General features: G+C 40.0%; 1 protein-coding gene across 1 annotated transcript; it reads right to left on the bottom strand.

Moving 5' to 3' along the window:
• Positions 1–19127: 19127 nt before the first annotated feature.
• On the bottom strand, positions 19128–23530 carry trmt10a (tRNA methyltransferase 10A). Its single transcript, XM_073474460.1, has 7 exons — positions 23079–23530; positions 21489–21660; positions 21324–21395; positions 21173–21247; positions 20317–20466; positions 20114–20219; positions 19128–19688 (listed from the first exon to the last, which is right to left on the bottom strand). The coding sequence occupies exons 1-7, from the start codon at positions 23258–23260 to the stop codon at positions 19507–19509; spliced, it is 939 nt and encodes a 312-aa protein (XP_073330561.1). The 5' UTR covers positions 23261–23530; the 3' UTR covers positions 19128–19506.
• Positions 23531–24901: the final 1371 nt, after the last annotated feature.

The following is a 24901-nucleotide window of genomic DNA, read 5'->3' as shown; positions in this document are numbered from 1 at the left end:
ACCTTTTCTGTGTTGAGGTGGCTCCATGTTGGTGTTGGCGACGTGTGTTGAGTGAGACGATGTAGTTCCCTTAGTGCTTTAACACAAAATTGCATGAGATTTTACTTTAATTACAACAAACTGAAACTTTATTGAGTTGGAAAATTATCTTTTACTCATAAACATCATATATGATTCATGGCACAATTCAAACAGGATCAAAAAAGTATTTGTCTCTCCCCATGACTACTGGACGATGTTTTCCACCGGAAGGCACTCTGTCCTAGTTTGACCTTCAAACCCTGATCTCAGTGCTGTAAAAAGGCAGAGTAAAACAACCAACAAACAAGTATTGATAAGTAGGCAGGTTTTGTTACTTACTGATCTAGTAGAAAGAATGCCATTTTTGAAATGTCTCAAGTCCTGTTGGTAAGAGGAAACGCATATCAACGGGGGAACAGACTTTGACAGACTTTTAGTGAATGCCCGTCCGTTTACTCTCGTTTTACATCAGTTGTTCCACCATTACCTGGGGACAGTGACCGGGGAAAACAATGTTTTGGTTGCACAATGGCAAACGTGCTTCCTTTGTGCCAAAATTCGTCCTTCATTTACACTCCAGCCTGGTGGCAAATGAAAAGCATATTGAAGCAAGGCTTATAGCGAACCATCTATAATGTCATTCTTCTACAGACATTACACTGTGATATCAGTTTTGACAAGATAAGATTGACAAAACATGGGAGAGGTATCAGTTTACTATCTCACTCTCGGCGAGAAAGCAAATAGGTTAAGAGTATTTCCCAAAATGCTAAACTCTTCCTTTGACACAATCAGTAAAAAAGAAGGCTAGCAATGGACAGCAGTGAAGGATTACAGCACCCTACCAGTTAGCTACGAGCTTCTTCTTCGGTTGTTTCATTTCTGGAGGCAACCTGTCCATTACAGCTCAAATGCCGACCAAGATTGGACAATTCAGGCTGCAAACTTTACCACACCTCTGCTCATTTCCCACAGAGCTGTGTGGAATCAACTTCATAACTTTAAAGGGAGTAATTAACATGTCTTATCTGCATCATTTCTCATAATTTCCTCTTGTGCTCGTGATAACTAGATACTGATGTTGAACTACTGAAAGTAGGTCAAGAGTTCATGTGAAAAATCTGTCTGCCATCTCTGATATGCACTCAGTCTAACCAGTATGTGCCATATTTCTGTTTCATTTGCCACTGGCTATCTCACATTACTCATTACTCACATTAGATTTTCTTCTGAGGAGGTATTGAAGCTAAAAGACCTTGCTAGTGTGTTATAATATACAAACATTACACTCTTTTGATTCAGTCATGACACCCCCCTCTGCCCTTGTTAGCTGGTCCTCAACAATGTTATCAATATGGAAACAGTTCAGTTTAGGAATCGCTGCCATAGGGATTGAAACGCAATGAGAGAAACTGCTGTAATAGCTAACTAGCAAAACTATTAAAAAAAATGTAAAGTACCAGTATACTACATATGCTCTGTTCTTGTTGTTTTGTATGCTACAGTATGCTTTTGCTACTTCCAGCCTAGATGCCTTGTTAGCTTCTCACTAGCTACATGTGGGTGCAGACAATAGCAGCTGGAAGTCAAAGTGTCAACCACAACTGGCATTTGTTGCTGCTGGAATATAACGTGAAAGTGAACAAATGTAAAACTGGGTTTGTGGCCTGTAGAGATGGCACTGATTATAACACACTACAGTTCTAGAGCTGAATTAAAGCAAAGCCAGGGTGCCACAAAATGATTAGTCAATCAATTTCTTAATAGAAAAGTAATTGATATTTGATTTGTGGTTTCATGTCACTTAGTAAAAACTTGTGAGGATTTAAAATGTAATACTTGTACTTTACAAGGCAAAACAAGATGTTGAAAAAAGTCACTTTAGACAGAGTAAAAATAAAAAAGGAAAAATTGATTGCAGGATTAATAATAAAAATAATAATTAGTTGCTGCCTCAAATGTAATTATGACATATCTCTTGTACTAAGCTGACATTTGGGTGGATGATGGCGCAAGAGAAAAGGTAAAGCAGTGTTTATAATAGAAGGGTTCATCTTCAGGGGAGCAACAATAGTTCATTATATGCCAGTCTGGCCATTACATTTTGAAACTATCTGGGGTCTGCTTGTGAGGAAGTCCAATATCAAGTTGCAGAGTGTTGCACTTGAGTGTTAACTTCATGGGTGAGATTGTGTTGAATGCTGAGCTGAGGTCAACAAACAGCATCCAGATGTTGCTGTTCTTATTGTCTAGGTGTGTGAAGACTGAGTGAAGGGCAGTGGATATGGCATCCTCTATGGATCTGTTGGTTCTGAAAGCATACTGGTGAGGGTCCAGGCTGGCAGGGATGTTGTCTTTGATGTGCTGGAAAACCAGTTTCTTGAAGCACTTCATCAGGATGGGGGTGAGAGCCACAGGGTGGTGGTCATTAGGACTAGACACAGCAGACTTTTCAGTTACAGGAATGATGATGGCTGTCTTGAGGCAGGAGGGAACAGTCTCCTACTTTCTGGCACATGTTTTTAGTACACGGCCAGGTATATTATGTTGACCAGCAGCCTTATTTATATTCACTCTCAGCAGGAGTTTCCTCACATCTGCTGTGGTCACTGACAGTGGCCGGTCCTCTTGTGTAACAGTGGAAATGTGTGCTTAATGATGGCAGTAGTCTGGAAAGTAGTTTTTGAATACTCTTAGCTGTTTTCCACTAGCACTTTTGGCCGTGCGGCGTCGAACCGAGCTGCACTAATTTGCTTCGCCATCGCCAGTTTTACTGCGCCAAGTTCAGTACGGCTGCAAACAAAATCTACAATAATTATTATTATAATATATAATAATATAAAATCTGTCAGTGTTGGTTCCATAATTACAGTTCCCAGCATGATAATCAATATCATTGTTTCTAGGTTGAAGTAAAAGCGTTGCTTCTTTGCTTGGTTTACTTTTCACCATTGCGAGAGTCTGAGCCAAACACTTTTCCAATGTCCCGGCAGAAACACACTGATCCATCGCAACACAACTCAGTGACACTTACGTTATCACATCACATGCTAATGTAGCTATGTATTCAAGAACAAAAAACCCTAACCCTCTACATGATCTAAATTCATTACAAGACCACTTCCAGCTTCGACTGAGTATTTTTCTCAATAGTTGGTTGGTTAATAGTTAGAAACTAAACTGCCAGAGTAGTTTACAGCACAACATTGTACTGTAGATAAGTTCCATTTGAAGTTGCAAGAAATTCCTGGATAGTTAGACATGCTAATATTAGCAGTCCAGCTTGGAAAAAAAAATCCTGTAAGAAACACCTGTGAGATTTGCTGTGTTTATGTACAGTACTGCTCCCAAAACAGCAGCTGATGTGTCAATACTTACCAGTGTTAGTTCTAGGTTGGTATAGAAAACTAGCCAGTGCAAACGCTACTCCTAAAACTTCCTTGCTCGATAGATATGCTGATTTCAATTGTCCAGCTTGAAAAACTCACAGAAGAAACGTTTGTGAGATTTTCTTTGCTCAGTGTAAAAAACTGTTTCTAAAGCAACAGCTAATGCTTCAATACTTTGCGATGTTAGTAGCTACTGAGCATAGAAGAAATAGCAACTGCTAATGGCACTTTATCTTTCAGCTTTATCCTGAAGTATCATGCAGATGTTTTGTTAGAGGTCATGGAGTGTTGAAAATTCAAACAGTCTATTTTCAAAATAATAAAGATGTTCAATGGAGTTATGGTGTTTACAGAGTGCTGTCAGGTTTAGTGTGATTTCACATGACTGTATACTTGGAGATAACATTAACATATCTTGCCTGAGTTCAACTTGGGCTTTAATGTTGGTTGTTCCATCACTTTTCCCCAAAAGTTCAAAATTTCCAAATCCATTGTGTCTGGAATGCAGTCTAAGCCTCAGTGTCTCCATTTTAGTCGTCCCTACACTGCCAGAAGGGCCACAAATGAAATAAACATGTGAATGAAGTGGCTTGGTTTGTAATTCTATACTAACATGCAGATAAGCCCTCGCAAATCAGGTTGTATTCTACATTTCAAAAGCACACTGGCATCATCCAACCCCTTTTCTGTATAGACAACTACAGTACCTACAGTATGTGAATCAACATGTACTACATTATGTGTAACTGCAAGCAAATAAAAGAAAGTTGCTCATTTTTTGTCTGATTATGTTGTTTTATTTTTTATATAACTATATCCACCATGCTCAGGACCCACTACCTATTTAGAGCCCATTCTAAGCTCAGACAAACACAACGACTCTCAATCTCAGGTGATCATACACTAATCAAAACATAATTATAAATACATTTGATTTCTGCTAATAAATAACCTTAAATCTTACACAGTGTTCCTTTTGATGGAATACTTTAATCACACATCAGGTCTTGGTGAACAAATTATTCAAGTTGAAAATCTTTACTGATGTGCATTGTGTAATTTGTTGAGAACAAAATGATGTAACAACGGTCAACGGAAACCAAAATCATCAACCCACTGAGAGCTGGACTCAAAATCACACTGAAAATCAAAGTAAAACATTAAAATCATAGGATGATCCAACTCCTATGAATTTTATCACGGCAGCTCATAATGTGACTCAGTAGTGTGTACGGCCCCTGTGTACCTGTTTGCACTCCCGACAATGTCTGTGCATGCTCCTGATGAATCGGCAGATGGTGTCCTGGGGGATCTCCTCCCAAACCTGGGTCAGAGCATCAGTGAGCTCCTGGACAGTCTGTGGTGGTACTTGGCGGCGCTTGGTGCTCAATTGGATTTAGGTCAGGGAAACAAGAGGGCCAGTCAAAGGCATCAATGCCTTAGTCATCCAGGACTGCCTACACACTCTGGCCACATGAGGCCTGCCATTGTCCTGCACCAGGAGGAACCCAGGTTGCATGGGCTGCAGGTACCACCTCATGCTACCAGTCGTGACAAGGGCACTAGCAGAACACAAATCTAGAGAAGAATCAGTCAGGAAGGATAAGAAGAGAGCAAGTGTCTGTGGCCACCACATGAAAAACCATACCCTTTTTGGGGGATGTCTTGCTTTTGCGTTTCCATTGCACCTGTTGTCACTTTCATTTGCACCAAAGCAGGTGAAACTGATTCACAATCACTTATCTGTTAAGTGATCTGGCTTATCTGATTCTTGACCTTGGAAAAAGTAGTTTGCCAAAACAGTCCCAATTCCCAGGTTCTTCGTTAATACCTGAACAACACACAAACTTCTTCAAGACTATGTAAATGGCTTTACACCCAATGTGGCGTATTTATTTTATGCATTTATTGTGAAAAGACACAGATGTATATAATGTTTGTACAGTGTACAGCACACTGTGTTTGACAACTTCTCATGAAAATTGCTGAAACAGACGATTCAACAATCATGGCCACTTTATGCAGCAACTTGCCACAAGTGCAGAGATGTAAAAGTTGGCAGGCGGTAAAATAAATAAAACCACCAAGCATCGGTACCCATCTGCTGAGCATCAGTGACATCAGTGAAGTGAGATGTCTGCACAGAGCCCAAAGATACTAAAAGACAACAGCCACCCAGCCACAGTCTGTTCACCCTGCTGCCATCTGACAACAGATACACAAGTATCTGCTGCTGTACCACCAGACTACACAGCAGCTTCACTCCTCAGACTGAGACACTCCACAATGAACATTTCTTTTCTGATGTGAGAATTATTTATTCATTCGTCAGTATAGTATTTGTCTTATTAGTGTATTGTAGCTTAGGGAATTACAACAGAAATTTCATAATCTTATGTTGCATAATGACAAATTAATAATGAAACTTGAATCTTAAACTTCTCTCTCGAGCTCCTATTTGTCCAATACTACTTCAGAGTGTAACACAATGATTGTCTACAAGGAGGGGCTGTCTGAAAATGTGTATCCCCATTTGTATAATCTATGGCATTTTGCATCTCTCAGTGACAGCATGCTTTTTGTTCTGCTTTTGAGAGTGACATCATTAGATGAAACTTCATATGAACTAGATCATTAGAAGCCTACTGAGTCTCTCTGAGGCTACATGGCCATCACTGTGGTTCTGTGTAGACTTTCTCACTAGGGAGAGGATGTAGGTTCAGCCTGCTAAAATTCAGACCTCCAGAAGCTTCATGTTTTAAAAGAGGAGTCCACTGAAACGGGGCTAATGGGGGAGGTTGCAGCCCTGCTGACCATAGCAGTGCAGCAATCCCTGCTCATTCCAAACAGTCTGTCATTAATAGCATTATTAAGACTTTTGTTAAAACTGATCACGCAAACCACCAAAATATCTGCACTGCCACCAGGACCTACACTTTGACTTTTTATAACATCAAAATAGAGCTCTGTCTCAGCAGCCATTCTGCTATAGATCACAATGTTCCTGGTAGAGCCAGAGCTTAATGTTGCACAGTCATACAGTAGTGAGCAGCTATTTCTCTGATATATGGCAGTAGTTCACACAGAGCTGCATGGCCATAGACACAATTAGCTTTTAATGGCCTTCAGTTGATTTACCTGAGGACTCGGCAATGTCAGCTTGATAGATTAACAAGATCAGGACTTATGACGTCAAACTCAGACTCCTGGCTGTGTTCAAACTGAGATATAACAATGAGTTCAATTCTAAAAGGTTTATTTTAAAACACATTATTTTGCCAGTCGTTAAAGGGTGTGTCGACTTTTATCAAACCACTGCAGTGAAATACCTCTCTTTTGCACACACACAATTATCAGGAGAGTCCTGACATCACAGTTCCCTAAAGGGGAGGGAAAAGACAGATATTTGACATCATACACTTAAAACAACAAAAAAAAAGTTTGGGCTTCTTTTGCAGCTTCAGTTCCTCAGAAAGGTTTTCTAACTTGGCATTTGTGGTACAGTGGGTGTACAGTAGGTTTAGGAGATACAGGACAGGAGGTGATGAGTGACTGAGTTTGAAAGGTTTGTTACTGCCCTCTAGAGAAAATGTAAAATGGAACCCCATTTTAATATTTAGCATTTATTGCCATTAATATTAACATTTCATAACTGGTTTATAATACACTATAGTGTACTAAGCTGATTTAATTGTTCATTAATGTATTTCTCAACAACTATAACTTATATAAGTATAGGATGGTATATAAACAGATCAATAATAATTGTTTTTTCCCCCTCCCCTATGTAAAGCATCTTTTGTGGAGTGACCCCCACGTTGTCATTCCAAAGCAGTTCACCTTAAGGAGGAGTGGGTTACAAAGCCCTCCAACAGCGAGTCTTTATCGATGCAGGCTTACAAACCACACTCCTCTCAGGTGCAGCACCGCTTCGTGTCTGTGATGGAGCAACGACACATACCGAGTTCCGTGCTGTTATTTTCTACGGAGAATTAATAATTTGTGTTTGCTAGATGTTTGTGCACACATGGCAGAATTACAGGTTACATTGTATGAACATGTTAAGAAATTTATAAGAATCAGAAAATAGATTATTGATCCAAGAGGAGAAATTGAGTCATGTTACAGTTCGTCCAAGAATACAAATGTAACTGAGAATATTTTTTTTTTTTAATTGATTCAAATGAATGAAATACAATACATGGAAATATGTGTTTTATAATATTTATAACCATAAACAGTGAATAAGAAATAGAAATGTGTAAAACTATGTATGTCTATGTTCCTGTTTCCGTCTGAGAAGGCGCACACACACACACACACACACACACACACACACACACACACACACACACCCAGCATGCAGTCACACTCTGTCTGCAGTGGGAGTGTGTGTGGATCGGTTTGGAACTCCCAAACATGGACTCCCTGGAATAGGGCCATGGAGACACAGAGCAGGTTCACCTCACTTTTCTAGAGCCTGGCCAGGTCATCACCGGGGTCCTGGAGAGATGGACCTGCTGGCTAAAACCTGGTCTATCTCATCATCTGTGGCCCCCTAAAACACGAGAACAGTCATGTACTCCTACACTGTTTTAACTTAATCTATGATCTTCAGTGTATTCTGAGAGTTACTTACACATTAAAATAGCCAGCTTGTAGGCTTCTTGTGAAACATAATAAGTAATAATTATCAAATGGGGGAAATTTAAAAATAAAGGCATCTCTCTAACATAAGCCTGTTTCAAATAAAGGCCTGGTCCCCGCTGTAGTTGCGGTAGATTTCGTTGAGAATTTGTGGTAATTAAAGCAACATTATGTAGAAATTGGCATTTTATGTGCAACACTACTGTGGTAAATACAAATTCCAGGTGTGCAACAATATGTCAATCTACAAACAAAACTCATTATGTCATAACAATGTTATGCATTGAAAACATGTATCTTTAAGTAAACGTGTGTAACGTGATCCTACCCTCTCACTGAGGTTACATAGTGCAAAAACAAGTGACAGAGGGGCGGAGAGACACCAAAATCATTTTCAAGTAACTATCACACAACTATCTACAACTGCAATATTGCAACAACTGAGTCAACAGACATATAGCAGCCTGTGTAAGTTGCAACGAGTCTAAGACCAGACTGCAACACATACTGATGATACCTAACATAGAGTCTAATGCAATGTATTACTTACATAGACAAGTCGGTGTACAGCTTTTGGTGTTGTTAGGAGTCCCCGAACACGCTCCTGGACCTCTTCCCATTCTCTGTGAGAGCTGGACCGACACCTGGACATTATACCAGTCGTCAGGGAATTACACCTTAAATGAAATGTTTATTAGTTATCACTACTGGCTTGCAAAAATGACATTGCAGTGTCATCTGCAAAATGCTTGTTTGCAGACAAACTCAAAGTCAGATGAGAAGTGTGATAACCGGGTAACCTCTGCACAAAAACTAGATGAGAGATGCTGTTGATCCATCGTGTGTTTATCCTAGCTTTGCACAAACACTTGAAAAAAGGGGGAAATGTTTATTATGGATTATATTTACTACCTTTGTGGTGAGATGCATGATTATACTGTGAACATCAATAATCAACATGAGTCAAGAAAAGGACCTGCTGTGCATGGCCTGTTCTCTGTAAGACTGCCACAGTGTTGAAGGGTCAGGGCCTTGGTTGTAGTCAAGGGAGTCTTGTGTTTCCAAAGAACTGGAGTCGTCTTCTGTCCCTACAACCTGCCAATGGAAGCAGAGAGGAGTTTGTTTCTTTTACTATCAGACAACCATCTTGTGAATGTATCTGCACCGATGCCATCAGTTGACTTTATTCTCCAATACTGGTCTCCATTGCAGTTGTCTGCATTTTATCATCAACTTATAATAATCAAAATGTAGATCTCTCCTGAGGTTAATCAAGTCATTTGGGAGTCACAAGTCCCAACTCTGTATTTCAAAGTTCCAGGTTTTGACTTTAAGGAACAGTTCAACATGCTAAGAAGATGGACATAAATATTTTGTCTGTGATTCTGAGTGTGGAGCTAGGGTCAGGATGTGGTTAGCCTAGCTTGGCATAAAGAACAGAAGCAGGAGCCAAACAGCACGTATGCTTCTGTCCAAAGTTCCAAAACACACCTACTACAATACTTTTCCATCTGTCTCTGTTCAGGCAGGACTCAAACATCGTTCAGTCTGTGCTGAGCATGAAAGAGAGTCTCGACAGAGATAAGAAAGAAGCCAGACATCTCACTTCTTGGCTTCTTTCATCACCAGTTCCCAATAAAATGATGTATCTAGTTCAGAATGTTATTGATGAAGACTTGAATCAGGCCCACATGTGACAACTCCTATGACTTCCTGTCTAAGAGGTCATAGAAGAGGAAAATAAATTGTTCATACCAAACCACTGGATAAAGATTGTCTTCCGCCAGATGGAGAAAATCTCACTAAAACAGCAAAGACAAATGGAAAATCATTTTTGAACCATCACAAATAGCATTTCATTGGTGAGACGTGACTGTAAGTAGGACACTCTACAGTAGATAAAGTTTTGCTCATCAAACTTACAGCTTGTTACAGTAAATCAGGTCATGACAACAGAGCAGTATAACAATAATGGAAAATGTTCCAAGCTGTTATGCTAAGTTGATTGTAGACCATGTGCAGTATCAACATTAGCTTTATATGAGGATGTGCACCTGCGGATGAAGACCTGGTCAAAGGTGAAGAGGAGCTTGTAAAGACTGCAGAGCGGTGGGGCGAGGCAGACCGACTGGCTCCAGGCCACGAAGCCACCAGCTACACAGGGGAGAGTAACACAGTGAGCAGGCTGGACTGCTACAGGATGTACACAAGCAGGGCACTGACTGTTTGACTGAGAGCTTGGACCATTTCATTGAGATAAGGAAACAGAAGACAGTTCATATGGTTGTCATTCCAAACAGCTAATATAAAGTGTTTCCTGAAATGTTATGATAGGTGATGTGATAGCAATGAAACTTGCACAAAAGGCATTTTCTCTCTACAAAGTTACAAGTTCTGTAAGCGCCCCGGTTTTAATATATGTATTCAATAACATAAAAAATCTCCACATTTCCTCCCAGTTCACTGGTTTGAGACTCAACCCAGTTGCTGAAACATCAAGATGGGAGGGTGAGAGCACTATTAGATACAACTTCAAGAGTGCACTGCTGTTTGGAGACTTAGCACTTGTCTGCCATCTGCCGGCTAAAAATGAAATAAAGATGTGTTGTAGTGCTTACAGGCTGAGAGTTGCCAGTTGTGTCCTGGTCGGCAGAGCCAGGAGCTGCAGAGTCCAGGCTGAGTCGGGCAAAACGCTGGGCGTTTCCAGCTCTGAGAGGGGACAAGGACTGGGATCTGGAAATGTATGAAGGTGACCTGGTGCTGCTGTGTCTCTCTCTGCACACCCTGCCACCTCGTCTCTTTCCAAGCTTTTGAGGTTGCTTCCTCTGAGGTGAGGAGGTCCTTGGTCTGCTGGAGTGTTTCCTGTTCCCATTTATTACTGGCTTCTGGAGACAAAAGAGTGGATGTCTCAACACTATCTACAGCTGAAACATTACATAATTAACTGGGCTTTCTAACTGCCTATGTTAAACATTTTGCTAGAACCACATGTGGTAAATTCATTTCAAATACTTTCAGGTCAAATGAGTTACCCAATCACATTCTGAATTAAAAAAAACTCATCAAAGACACTGGGGGTGGACTGATACCATCTACAGGTCTGCTGCTAACAAAATATCTCATCTGGTCCTGTTAATGTGGTCATCTCAGGTCTGATACTTTTGGACTTCCACATCACAAGGAGCTTACATATACAGTATTTGAGCAAAATAAAATAATCTTTACCATGGGTACCTTGGGGTAAATGTTGATCTCTGCCTCAGCTGAGCACTCAATGATGGATGTTTTGGTGGAAAACTCCAACCTGGGAGAGATGCCCTGTGAAAGAGAGAGGACAGGGAATATTTGTACCACAGTGACATTAAACTGCAAAGATCATACTTGTAGTCAGTTGTCACAATTTCCCTATTTAGGTGCACCAGCACAAAAGTTAGGTGCACCCAAATGTTTCATCGTGTTGCCTTTAACGCCACAAGTTCACGTTTTTATCGCTTTCCATATACATTCATATATTGTGTAAATGATTTTAAACAAGAATAAGGTGTAAGTAAATGCCAGTCTTTATTTGAAGCACAATTATATTTAAAAAGAAAAAAATAGTGTTTAAAGTGCTACACTGAGCTGAAATTGAACAAACTAAAACATTTTAAGCAAAATAAAACATTTTAAAATAAAAAGTGCTAGTGTTTAAAGTGCTTCACTTCCTCTTTTGCGATGTTGTAGGCAACACTGAATTTAATTAACATTTCTGATTCCTCAGAGGACCTGAGGGTTGCTGCCTGTCGCTGAAATGCAGCCAGGAGAGGAGCCACTTTATTAACACACTTGTCCCGGCATGAAGTGTGTTTTTGCGAGACGTTGTGTTTCTTCAACGTTTTGATACAAAACATAGTCGACCTGCTTACGAAGGCACTGTTACCAGCCATGTTTGGACCGCACTCCTTACAATAAATGCAGTGCATCGAGTCCATCTATTTTATTGTATCTCAGCCAGGGAAATTGTTCTAGCCAGTCCTTCCTGTAAGTATACATTTTTGGCTTTTTAGTCTGACTGCTCTCGGGCTCTTTAATCTCAGACTCGATAGGCCTACACTCCATCTCTGTCTCATCAGATGCCATCTCCGCTGAAGGGCTTGGCACCTTAGGGACTGAGGAGACCGGTGGCTGAATTAGCTCCTTGTCTGGACATGGACTGGGAATGACAGTAGGCCTAATCGTACTGGGCGGAACAGTAGGCTTACTTTTCTTGATGAAAAGCTATCTATGTGTCTAACCCTCTTCGTTTTTCGTTGTCCGTTTCCTTTATCTGTTTACCGCGGGTGGTTAGGTCGCAATTTTGAACACACACAGCCCGGAGCAGTGGACAGGAATATCTGGACCACAGCCAATCAGAAGCAAAGACCCGCCCGATCTGTCTCTGATTGGTTTAGACCACGATATGAGCCTACCATTACTGTGAGTTCGGTCAAAGGAGATCAAACGCTTTGTTCGCAGAGAGGCAACAGATGCGATGGAAGTTTAGGCGTTCGCATTGAAAACGTTGGGTGCACCAATGCGACCTAGGAATAATTTTAGGCGCACCTTTACAAATTTAGGTTGCATGTGTGACCAAATTGGTCGCACTCTAGAGCCCTGATATGTTCAAAAACTAAAGTTACCTTCTGTTGCTACAACAATGCACAGTGTGGACCAGTGGTTTTGATGGTTGACTAGTTGATTATTCTGTGAAACCCCTAGCACAGTGTGTATGTGACATAATTAGTGCGTCCTCTAGTCACATCTGCAAGAGTACTGTAGTAGAAATTGAGTTAAGATAATGAAATAATGAAAATTAAAATGTGTATTTGAAGCATGAATTTGTCAGAGATGGTATCATTAGCATCACACAATAATGTCTTTAAACCACAAGCTGAAAATAGACAACAAACATTATTTATATTATATGAGGAGTGGACCTACCGGAAAGTGAGGTGCTCGGGTCATCAGAACCTCTCGATCCACTCCAGAGAAAGAGGGAACCAGTTTGGGCTCTGGGAATAAGAAACGACGAGCATCTTCTTCAAAGCAGGCCAGAGTGTCCCCCCCTGCGGACACAAACACACTCCTGGTGAACTTCGACTGGCTGAAATCATGTTGATGGCAATTCAATGAAAGCTTCCACATTTTAGTGTGTAGACAGAAAAGAGAAGGAAGGTTTAAGTTTAACTGCAGCAACAGATGTAATTATAACCAGTGGAACAAAGAAGGTATGAGGAATAAACAGCATCACCTGGAGGAACCAGCTGCACCAGCTCTACTCTGACCGTCTCATCTGGAGAGGAAAGGTATCAATGTGACATGGATCCACAGTATCATGTATGTCAAGAACATAATTAGATGTGTTCCTCTAGAGATATCATGGAATTCGTGGCCAGTTATTACATATTGTACCTTTCGGTAACTTACACTCAAGCATCACAGCGATGTCTCCGGGATCGACTGCATGCCTGAAAATCTAAACAGAAAAAAATCTCATTATTTAATTATTATAATTTATCTTTATTTACATCTCCTGTCAATATACTATTTAGCACTGTACAGTCATGTTTATGTATATGTTTTACAGAGAATGAGACTGGATGTAACAAATCACTTATTAATATCTTTTAAAACTGCACATGCAAACATATTTCATGCACTTCACTGCAGCTACTCGTCTCATTCAGATTATCAGACCTGACTAAAGACCTGCCTTCTCAAAGGTCATCTTCTCGTGAAACAGCAGAGGAAAGACGGCAGGGAGACATTCGGACTGATGGTGCTGGCCCATGAAGCACATGCTCAGGTAGATATCATCCTTGGCTGGCAGATGAACTCCAGGACAAGAAACCTGAGAACAGTGGAGGAACATATCAGTTTATTTAAATGGGGATTAAGTCCAATCTGTGCTGCACCTGAGCCATTTCCTTCTGGCTGCTAGTGGAGGGTGACAGCCTCTGAAGTGGCTTTAAAGCAGCCACAAGGAAACAAAAGTGGTATGAGCACCACTACCTCCCGCCATATCCGGCTAGAGGGTGCATTTATTTTGATGGTGAGTGAAAGAAAGAAGCAACATATTTTTATTGCTATTTCACTCATCTAAAAACAGCTGCTTGCGGGATGCATGACCTATATGTGGCTTTGTAAGATACTAACTAATGACAATGATAAAGCAAAGTAAACTTTGTTTAAGTGCTGTGCCACCAGATCACAGAGCAGCTCCTATCCTCAGGCTGTGGTACCCCTCAGACCATCATCAGGACTGCACCATAGAGAATAGCTGGTCATGTGAGGATTACAACAGTATGCATTGACATCATCACATCATATCCATTACATTTGGGTTCAATTGCATTGAAGAACAGACTTAAGTTGATCCCACATGTCCATATTTGTTTCATTTTTCCAGGGACTACTGTTTTATTAAGCACCAAATTGGATTTATCAGAGATTCATAAAACTTGCATTTACAATAACTGACTCAACTGACCCACATATTTTACATTAGAAACCTCATTTAAGCTTTGAAATAATCTTGAGGAAGATTTCCCCCCAAATCTTCTCCCTCCATATAAGTCTATAGGGAGTTTAGAGAGAAGTATGACATGACCAGAGTGAGGACCTTGGGGTTTTAAGGGTGTCAAACTGCTCTCATCTCCAGCGTTCTGATTCTTCACATACGTACGCATCGAATACAACCACAGACCTCCTTTCTTTCTGAAAGTAAACATCTGAACCAAAAGATGTACAGTTTTGGAGTAGTAATTTTTGTGTTAATTATTCTGTTTTTTCTAACTGATTGGAGAACTTTAGTTAATAGTAGCAGACATATAGGCCTGTAATTGTGTTTATAGATATCATTAGTGTATATAAATTTGTGTAGATATATTTCTGAGCCATGAATTGAAATTTAAAGGGCTTTTTATAGGATAATCCTGAAGCCACCAGAGGCTGGCTCTGATGATCTGGCTCATATTATTTTGTTTATTGTTTTTTTTTTTTTTTTAGAGGGGAAAGATATATTTTTGTATTTTAGTTGGCTTTTTTTTATTCCTTAACAAATGTTCTTCTGTAAATCTTCAAGAGTTTCTTGATGTCGCACCAACTTTTCCCATTTATTATCATTCCCTGTAGGTTTAATTCACCTGAAGTGTCGACTTCAATTTGAGATTAACAAAAGAGATATTAAAAGTTTCTCACAGATCCAGCCTCCTTTCCTCGTAAAGTGCACCAGATTGATGCACTTAAATGTTTCATGCATGCCTTAGAGCCACTGTTCTTGGTGGTATGCGAGCTCCCTCTAGTGGTTAGTGGAGGAATATCAGAAGTGTTTGTTTTTTTAAATAAGTTCAGGTAAAAATATATATTCTAAGACTATCAAAATGCTGCAATATTTTGGATTAAAAATACTTTGACTGAAATGTCCTTCAAAAAAAAGTCTTTCTTTTAATATTTTAGTTTCAGCCTCCTACGTGGTGGAAGGGTGTAAAAAGTTTTTGAATCACTGTCTGATGAGGGCTTAGAATCCCACATCATAGTTTCACACAATAGGGGCCTCCAAAAAACTTTTAGCACAGGGCCCCCAAAAGGCAAGAGACGCCCTGATAGCACTTAAAAATGGAAAGTGTCTGTCAAGCTTTTTCAGTGAATGCTACGTCAAACAGGCAAACTGTCGAGCTAACTTTGATGGCTAGTTTTCTGTGTGTGTGTACACAGGTTTTATACATACTGAGGTGATGCAGGCCTTCTGAAAGCAGCATTAACAAGGATTTACAACACTGACCCACAACACACTGACTACTGTCTCATGCATGCATCACTTATCCATTGCCCTGATATGATCCTTCCTATTTTTCGCCAGTTCAAGACAAAAAAACAAAACAAAAAAAAGGCTGAGAACTAAGCCTGATAAAGAAAAAAGACAGACGCCTACTTATGAGATAGAAAGTCAGAATTATGATGTTTGTATCTCAATTTCGACTTTTTAATCTAATAATTCAGTTTATGTAATCTCGAGAAAGTGAACACACCAGTGTAAGAGGTTTTTAGTGTCCCTTCTATTATAATTTGACTTTCATCTCATAATTGAAACTTTTTTATCTCCTGATTTTGACTTTTTATATCTTATTTATGATTTATATCTCATAATTTCAACTGTTTTTTTTATCTCATTACTCTGACTTTTTATTTCATAATTTCTTTATTACGATTATGGCTTTTTCTCTCATAATGATGACTTACCATGGGATATATTTTTTCATCAAGCTCAGTTTCCACCTTATCTTTTTCTCTAGCTTCCATATTTATCAGTGGTCACCTCTCACAAAGCCTGACAGGATCTACTGCAGTGGGTGATAACAGGCAGTGAGGATGTCAGAGCAGAACCTCCTGACTGACTCTGAGCACAGAGCCCGGACATGAAGACAGGTTCATAGTGTGTCGGCTCAGGTCCTGAACACAGCTGCTGCTTCTGCTCCTGTGCTGCTCGTTACATCTCACATAATGTAACGAGCGGCGCGAGAGATGCCAACCTTTGTTGAAAACATACCATACAACTAAGTAGTTTTAGTCATTCATCACTTTAATATTTTAACATTCAGCAGGATGATACAAAGTGTGAACCCCTGCAGAATGACGGTGACACTCACCGCTCTGCAGCTGAACTGCACCACCACCTTCAGCGCTTTTCGGGACATCGGACTGTTCCACCGCAGCTGATGAGTCAGTTTATCTCCAGCTGCAAATAAAGAATAATCTGCCCCGGTCAAGCGTCGTCTTACCTTGTTGCTATGGATACTACAACTTCCGGCTTTAGTTGCTATAGCAACCAGCTGTCTGTTTCCGGAGGGTGTTACATGTCGACTGACCGTTAATGTTCAAAAAAGTTCAATAAAATTTTTTTTTTTTTTTTAAAAAGTCGTCTGACCTTATGGTTTATTCGCCATGACCAATCACTGTTTATGCTTCTGCCTGTGGTCACGTGGTTCCTCAGCTGAGGGTGTCCAGCAACACATTTGAACATCTGCTGTCATATGAACGTCAAGAGATAAAGGCCCTTGTAGGTCCCCAGCAAGTAAAAGTATAATATATAATATATATAATATACGGGGCCCCTAATGACCATTGTCTATGTTAACTTTAATTCAATCATGTATAATTGGTAATTATGCACCATGTAAGCTGAAATAATAAAATACTTTAAAACTACTTTTATTCTTGGGCCCCTCTAAAAGACAGGGCCCCAAGATCAGGCAGTAATGCAGGTGTTGCCTTAAGGCCCTTATCAGTTCAGTTCATATTGTGCTTTAATGATGCCAGCAGTATTACCAAACACAGGTCAAAGGTCTGGGGTCTGGGACAGGATGTAGGACAAAGCTTCTTCTACGTGTTTGACTCATCACATTTCATTAAGTCAAAGTTTAGGACACTAATGTCCCCCACTGCATTCTGTCTCCTCATCTCTCCTTTTATCTTGATCTTATTTAACTTTGGCTTCACCTGTATCACACACATCAGGTTAAATAGTTGAAGACTATGAACATACACTCAATACAAACACTTTTGTTTTTGATCCCATTTTTTACAACATGAAGTAAAAGATTTAAGACTTTATGGCCCCAAAAGGTTTATGTATCTCAACCTATAAGCACATTTTTTAAGAGCACTTCTCCTTTGTCAAGATCATCCTTCCAGCTGACAGGTGTGGCATATCAAGATGCTGATTAACCCTCATGATTGTTGCACAGTTGTGCTTGGGCTGGCGCTGAAAATTTGAGAGGGAGAAGATCCTTTTGTGTGTGCAAAAAGTCTTCGATCTTTTACTTTAACTCACGAAAAAAGGAAGTGAAAACTGAAGTGGTGCATTCATGTTTGTTGAGTGTAGATATGTTCAGTGTAAGCTCATTTATGCACATTCACATTGGGTGATTGATTAATTTCCGGACAGCTGTAACATTAAGGACTAAATAAATGACACATGGCAGTGTGCTGTGGCTGCATTCAGGCCTCGGCTACACTATAGCACAGGCAAACCAGGAAGCAGCCTGGGACCCTGCTCTTTTTTTGGGTCACTACATTCAAGTAAGATGTAGGTGGTCTATCAAATCTAAAGATTTCCTATAGCCCTGCTTCAACCATACAGTGCAGGCCAAGCATCATCTCTGCTGCTTCATCTCAAGACACCTCAAACATCACTCTTTGTAACTGCAGTTTTAACTTCTATCGTACAATTTCACGACTTGTTCCATCATTTAAATGTCATTCTTTGGCTATACTTTTTAACATTCAGCTATGAACTGAACACTACTCCCAGTAGTGTAGTAAAAATGATAGAAGTTGACATAAAGTCTTTGTTTTGAGCGACATTGCTCTATATCAGTGTTTTTTTATTCTGTTCCTTTGGGACCTGTCCGGCATGTTTTAGGCTATGTTCAGACAGCAAGCAAATCCAATTTACTTCTCAAAGCAGATGTGTCCACACCTCCACCACAGAGGCATGATCACTCATCTCACTCTCCAAACCATCACACTTTCAAGTCACAGAGCAGACAGTTTATTTCAGTGTGACTCCACGGACTGTTGTCCTCATACTGCTCTGCTAGTAGCAGCCTGGATTCTGCTCAGCCACTCTGGTGCACCTTCCATCTCTCTGGATTTGACGTTCTGTGTCACGAAATCAAATATGAGCATCAAGACTGAGACACACCTGTAGAAATCTGATCTGAATCACACCTGAAACCACCTTCAAATGTGGTTTGGATTCAATTAGTAAGAAAAAGCCTTTAATTTGTTTTTTTTTGCTGTCCAGACTAACTAAAATCAATCTGGAGATGACAAATAAACATGTTTGGGCTGGTACTGTGAACAATGCCTAAGATGTTTCCCGGCTCCGACACACCTGATTCAGATGATCAGCTCATCATCAAGCTCTGCTGTAGTCTGACAACGACCTGATCATTGGAATCAGGGGGACATCTAAAACATGCAGGCCAAGGGGCTCCAGGAGCAGAAGTGAAAACACTGCTCTATATCAAATTCATATGAAAAGATACATTTGCAAATTCAGCAACTATATTCTCAAAAAACTGCAAAATATTCCATGAATTACAGATTCAATGACATATGTTGTTTTGTGTTGACTTTATGCTTTTCCTTTAAATCAGTCAATTTGGCACAGCTCTGACACCTAAACAATAAAAAAACAAACAATAAAAGTCAAGTATAAATCATTTCTTACAACTGTATGTCCTGCCAAAATTTGTGTTCAACTAAGTTATCAGCCCATAACTCTCAATAAATAACAGTTTAAAACAAAAAATCATCTTGAAAACTGAAAGCGGCAGATGTGTTATAAACAGTACAGGACTCTTTTGAACTCGACCTTAGCATCAACATGTCCAGACTTCAGATTGTGTGAACTTTGTGTGAAGTTTTAGGTTCTTTTCTCAGTTTGCTCTGGCGCGTCAGAGTCCGAGTCTGAGTCTTCCTCCTCCCTTTCCTGAGTAGTCGCTCCGTCCTGGCCGACGGCCACGGCACCTTTTCTCTGGGGCAGGACGGTAAAGAAGGCCTCCTGCCAGCTGCCCTTCTCCAGGTACGCCAGGATGATCTCAAACACTGCAGGAGGGGAGAAAAGCACACTCTAAGACCAGATATAAGCAATGGGAGCAGAATAGTAAAGCAGGAGTGACACAGATGAACCATTATTAAGATTTGTTGACTGATCCTTGCTGAAGCCGGCCCCCTCAGTTGCTGCTGCCGAGCCTGACAAGTTTTCTATTCTAGCATGCACATTACAGTTAAAATGATACTGTGTGGTCATGTTTGAGACAATGGACAGAAGTAGACAAGAGCAGCTTCTCATCTTGAACAGCTGATCATAGGCTTTGTCAGTTGAAAAGACAACTGACAACAATAGTATCAGCTGCAGCTAGCTTTATAATTACCGCTGGCTCAGCGAAACTTCATATCAGGCTGATTTAAATGACTTGAAGCCACTTGGGCAGTGGCTTAGCTAATGATGGTCTGATAGTAGTTCTTACCGTGGTTGACTGCCAGAACCTTCCGACTGTTCATCTTAACAAAACTGCTCAGAGGTAGCTGGGCGTGATCGATCCCCAGCTCCTTCGCCCTCTCAAAGGTGATCCCCTGTGAACAAAACCCAGAGAGATGAGAGAAGAGCAGTTCAAATCAGTCGGCAGGAGTCACATCCAGCATCTTACAGCAGCTGTGAAGTCAAACACACCTTATGATGGTTGTGGTCCACCAGACCTCCTATGACATAGGCCTTTTTTTGGTCCAGCTCCTCGAGCACGTTGGGAGAGTCTGACGTCAGATACACCAGCTCCTCCTTAGCCACGACTTCACTGTAGTGCTCCGTTTTAATGTTAATTTCCTGCACACAGCAGCAAGTATGCACAGTTATCAAACACTGGACAGTTAGACGCACTGGACAACAATATTAAACATGAGTCATTATTTCAGAAAGAAGTAAATGCAAATTGCTTCAAATCCGCAGGAGACAGCAGATTGAGCCAACACTAATTGGCTTATTAGCTGACATGAGGTCGGAGAGACACGTAACATTAGGACGTTTTTGGAATATTTCATGCCATTAGTAAGACATAATCTAAACTGAATCATTTATTTGTCACAACAGAAACTAAAGGAATATCTGATGAAATATATATTAATTGCATCTCCATTTCACTATCCCCAAAGTCTACTTATTTCATTTGTTTTTTCCTTTTTTGTATTGGCTTCATCAGTAATTGCCTTGCGACGTTGTTTGAAACTGTACAGTACAAGAAGACAAGGAATAAGTTTGTTTTTTTGAATAAAATGCTGGAAGTTACAAAATTGAGTTTTTTCAAAATTCTACTAACTCCAGAGGAAGCAGTGTGGCAAACAAAAATTACGACATTTCTGATTCTGTTGCATCTTTTTTCAGCCATTTTTCTTTTAACTGCACTCTTCTATATCAGTTTATGTTTCTAGGTGCTCTTTGATTTTGCTTGGTATGACGTGTACCAAAAAAGAAAAAAAAGAGTGAAAAGAACATCGCTAAACTCAGTGCAAACATCACTCAGGGTGATGCTTACCTTCCAGTTCACCCATCCTTTGTCCTTCTCATCCATGCTCTGTTTCAGTTGTCCTCCCAAGCTTGTCAGGTAAAACTGGAGAAGTGAGAGGAGAGGTTACACATCAGACAGGGTGGTCTCTGCCGTTTCATGTCAGTCAGCGCTCACTGACCTGCACTGGATGAGAGGCTCGTCTGTTCTCAGCGTAGCACCTCTGGATCTGTTTGTGAAGCTTCCGGACATCCTGAAGACAAAACAAGACTATCGGTCAGGAGAGTCAGAACCTCGGTTTATATCTCGATATAGACACGGTGGGAATCCCTCCAGAGCTGTTTACCTTGATCAGCATGAGGTCATCGAAGCTGCAGTCCACCACCAGCCGCAGTGAGCTGGACGTCACATCTCTGCGAGGACGCTTCCTGACACTGTGGGCTTCTCCTCTCTCCTCCTCCTGATTATGATTTTGCCTCTGAAGCCGACGCTGCTGCTTCCTGTCCTTCCGTTTCTGCCTGTAACAGAAAACACAGGATAGATAATCCACATGTGGGCAATGATGTGACACCATGATGAAGACTCCCTACACCCTACACTGTAGTCAAATATCGACCAAAACATTTTTTAAAAATTGGACACACCAGCACACACAGTTCCACAGTTTAGGGTTGCAACAATTATTTTAATTAGCAATTAATCATTTCCTGGATGAAACGATTATTTGTTTGGTCCATTAAAAAAAACTGAGAAAAAACTGTTTCCCAAAGACCAATGTAACAATATATTGAATTTAGCGATATCGTGATAAAAAATGCTTCGATACCATTGTAGGACTGTGACAACATCTACCAACCTATCATGTAATTATTTTGCTTGTAAAGTTCATGGATCTAACGAGAAACCAGTATGAATGCATTCTACTGTCTCTCCTTGTCATTGTATTGTTCTGTTTGAACAGCAGAGGGAGAGAGAGCCGGGCCGTGTGTTAACAGGCGGAGGAAACAACAGCTCACAATCTGCTGCATCAGCTCTGCCGCTGGCTGTTTGATTTTCAAACCAACCGCAAGAAAAACATGATGCCATTAACACCCGGCAACCACTGAACATACAGTTAGGAAATAATAACATGTCAGTGACGCTGACAGAGATTGTTGTTGCCGTGTTGTCGTCTGCTGGACAACAAGAAGAAGGGAGATCGGTGGGACCCGCAGCCGAGCGCCTGTTCTCAGACGTCCTCCTAGGTCATATTATGGTATGATGAAACAAAGGTAAGCTGGGTATTCATATCACTGTAAAGATGATTTGTGTTCAGGGGGATGGGCAAAGGAAGCTCTGGGTTGTAAAAAAGACAGAATATTCAGTGAACCACAATATCAACAACATTTAAGGTGCACTCATTTTGAGTTTTCAAATTAAGAGCTTTATATTACCTGTATACATGTCAGATTTATTTACAATCACGATTGCTCCTGTTTTCTAACCATTTTTATATTAATGTGGATGTTCCCAGATCTCAACTATTACATTGATGAACACAATATCACCATGACTGACAATCTAAATGGTTGGAGCTTTAAAAATACATCTATTTAGTGCTGATTTATATATGTACTTCATTTAGCAGAAAATATTAATGAAACCTTTAACATAACCGAGCATGGACTTAGTATGTCTTCATAGAGTTTATCCCTACAGAGTGTGGAGTATTGATTTTTTTTTTTTACTTTTATTTATGGACAAATGGCCACAACAAGCAATACAACCTTAAATTGACTAATGATTGAATGGAGTTCGGCATGTAAGGGAGCACTGGTGTGCTACCATGGAAAACGACATTTGAACAGCTCATGTTTCACAAGACAAATGTTTTCACAGCTGAGTCAGTGAATGAACGAGTGATTGTGACAGGACAGCCGAAAATGAGCTCACTTACTTTCGTAGCTCCCTCTCCTCCTCCCATTTCTGCTGCTTCAGGAGCTTCTTCCTCTGCCTCTTGGACAGACTTTGGTTTTCTTCCTCTCCGTTACCGCTCGCTATCTTCTGCCCGCTCTCATCACCGTCATTATCACTCTCCTGCTGGGCGGAGGCTTCACTTTTCACACGTTCATCAGCCATCTGACATGAGCAGAGGTGACTGATGTCTGCTTGCTAATGTCGCTGTGTCAACTAGCTGCTGATGTTAGCTTGCCGGCTTCTCTCTGCATAAAGGCGCCTGGCAGCATTAAACAGCCAATCAGAGCGCTTCAATTTCTAAGTCCACGAGGAACGGAACTTTTTTAAAAGACCTTCATCAGCCTGACATCAACCACAGACACTGAGAAACTAGGGAAACACACCGGACAAACACACAGGCTGGTCAACTTGGCCAACCACTTCCACATGTATATTGTGTTGGCGCATGTGTGACGTCATTTAACTGCGTCAGATGCGTTCAAGTCGTATCGGAACGTTCACAACAAGCTTTTTCAGCAGCAAAATTGTGCTTTGTCCACAACTTCTCTCCGCATAAAACTATTATCTGGAACAACGAGTTCATAACTAGGAAAAATAAATCACTATGCCTGAAACATTGGATTGATAAGAAAATAATTTACCTTAAGGATTTACAAAATGATGAAGGTGAATTTTTTAGTTATGAAGAATTTCTTAGATCCAAAATCTTTCCTGTTACCTATAAAGTATATCAAATGGTGATAAAAGCTATTCCCAGTGGAATTCTCCAATTGATAAAAGGTCATTTTGAAAGGCAAGAGACAGAGAAAGTTGACTTTACCCTCTTTATTAATGGTATAAATATTATGAGTCACCATTGCAATAATAAACATATAAGGAATCATTTTTTCAGGAAAAGGAAAATCACGCCTAGAGGAAAATGTGTATGGTCCTCCTTCTTCTCTGACATTAATTGGAAAACAACATGGCTCCTTCCACATAAATTTGTTATCTCCAATAAAATCAAACTAACATATTTCTGTCAAGATTTGTCAATATTGATGTTAATTGTGTATTGTGCAATGCTAAAGTAGAAACAATTAAGCACCATTTTATGGAATGTCAAATTTCCCAAATTTTTTGGAAAAAAATTTAAAATGACATCACCTCACACTCCAACCTTCCAATTAATTTGAAGCCAAGGATGTACTATTATACTATAACAATAAAGAAAGGAAAACTCAACACTTAATTAATCTGATTATTCTAGTTGCGAAATTCCACATACATAAAGCCAAATTTTCTAAAGGTCGACCTTTCTTTCTGGTTTTTGAAATTGAATTCAAGAACTACTTTGAATGTATAAAAAGAATTGATAATAATAAATATATTCACACTGTTAACATAATTCAAGAAATATTTGGAGAAATGTAATATGTTTTGCCTGTTTTTCTGCTTTCTTTTATTTATTTATTTTTATTTTTATTTTATTATTTTATTTTTTTGTATTATTATGTTTAATTTATACCTGTACTGACATACGCACTTCATTCACTTTATGTCTCATTTATTTATTTATTTTCTTGATGTGAGATGCCAGACTTTGTTTTGTATTATCCAAGGTCAATGTTCTGACTGTAATTGAAACTTGTTCAATAAAGTGTTGAAAAAAAAAAAAAAGTCGTATCGGAACGCGTCCGCTTAGATAATGATTCTTGGGCGTATTTCCCATGGTATTAACAGGTCCAGCTGCCCTCATAATGTTTAATGCTTAACAATATACAAGCTACATCAACGGGATGCCCTTCACTCAGTCACAAGCTC

Source organism: Pagrus major, chromosome 10 (genome assembly GCF_040436345.1).
Source record: "Pagrus major chromosome 10, Pma_NU_1.0".
Lineage (NCBI taxonomy): Eukaryota > Metazoa > Chordata > Actinopteri > Spariformes > Sparidae > Pagrus > Pagrus major.
The sequence above is the reverse complement of the archived record's forward strand: the minus strand, read 5'-3'. Positions and strand labels throughout refer to the sequence as shown.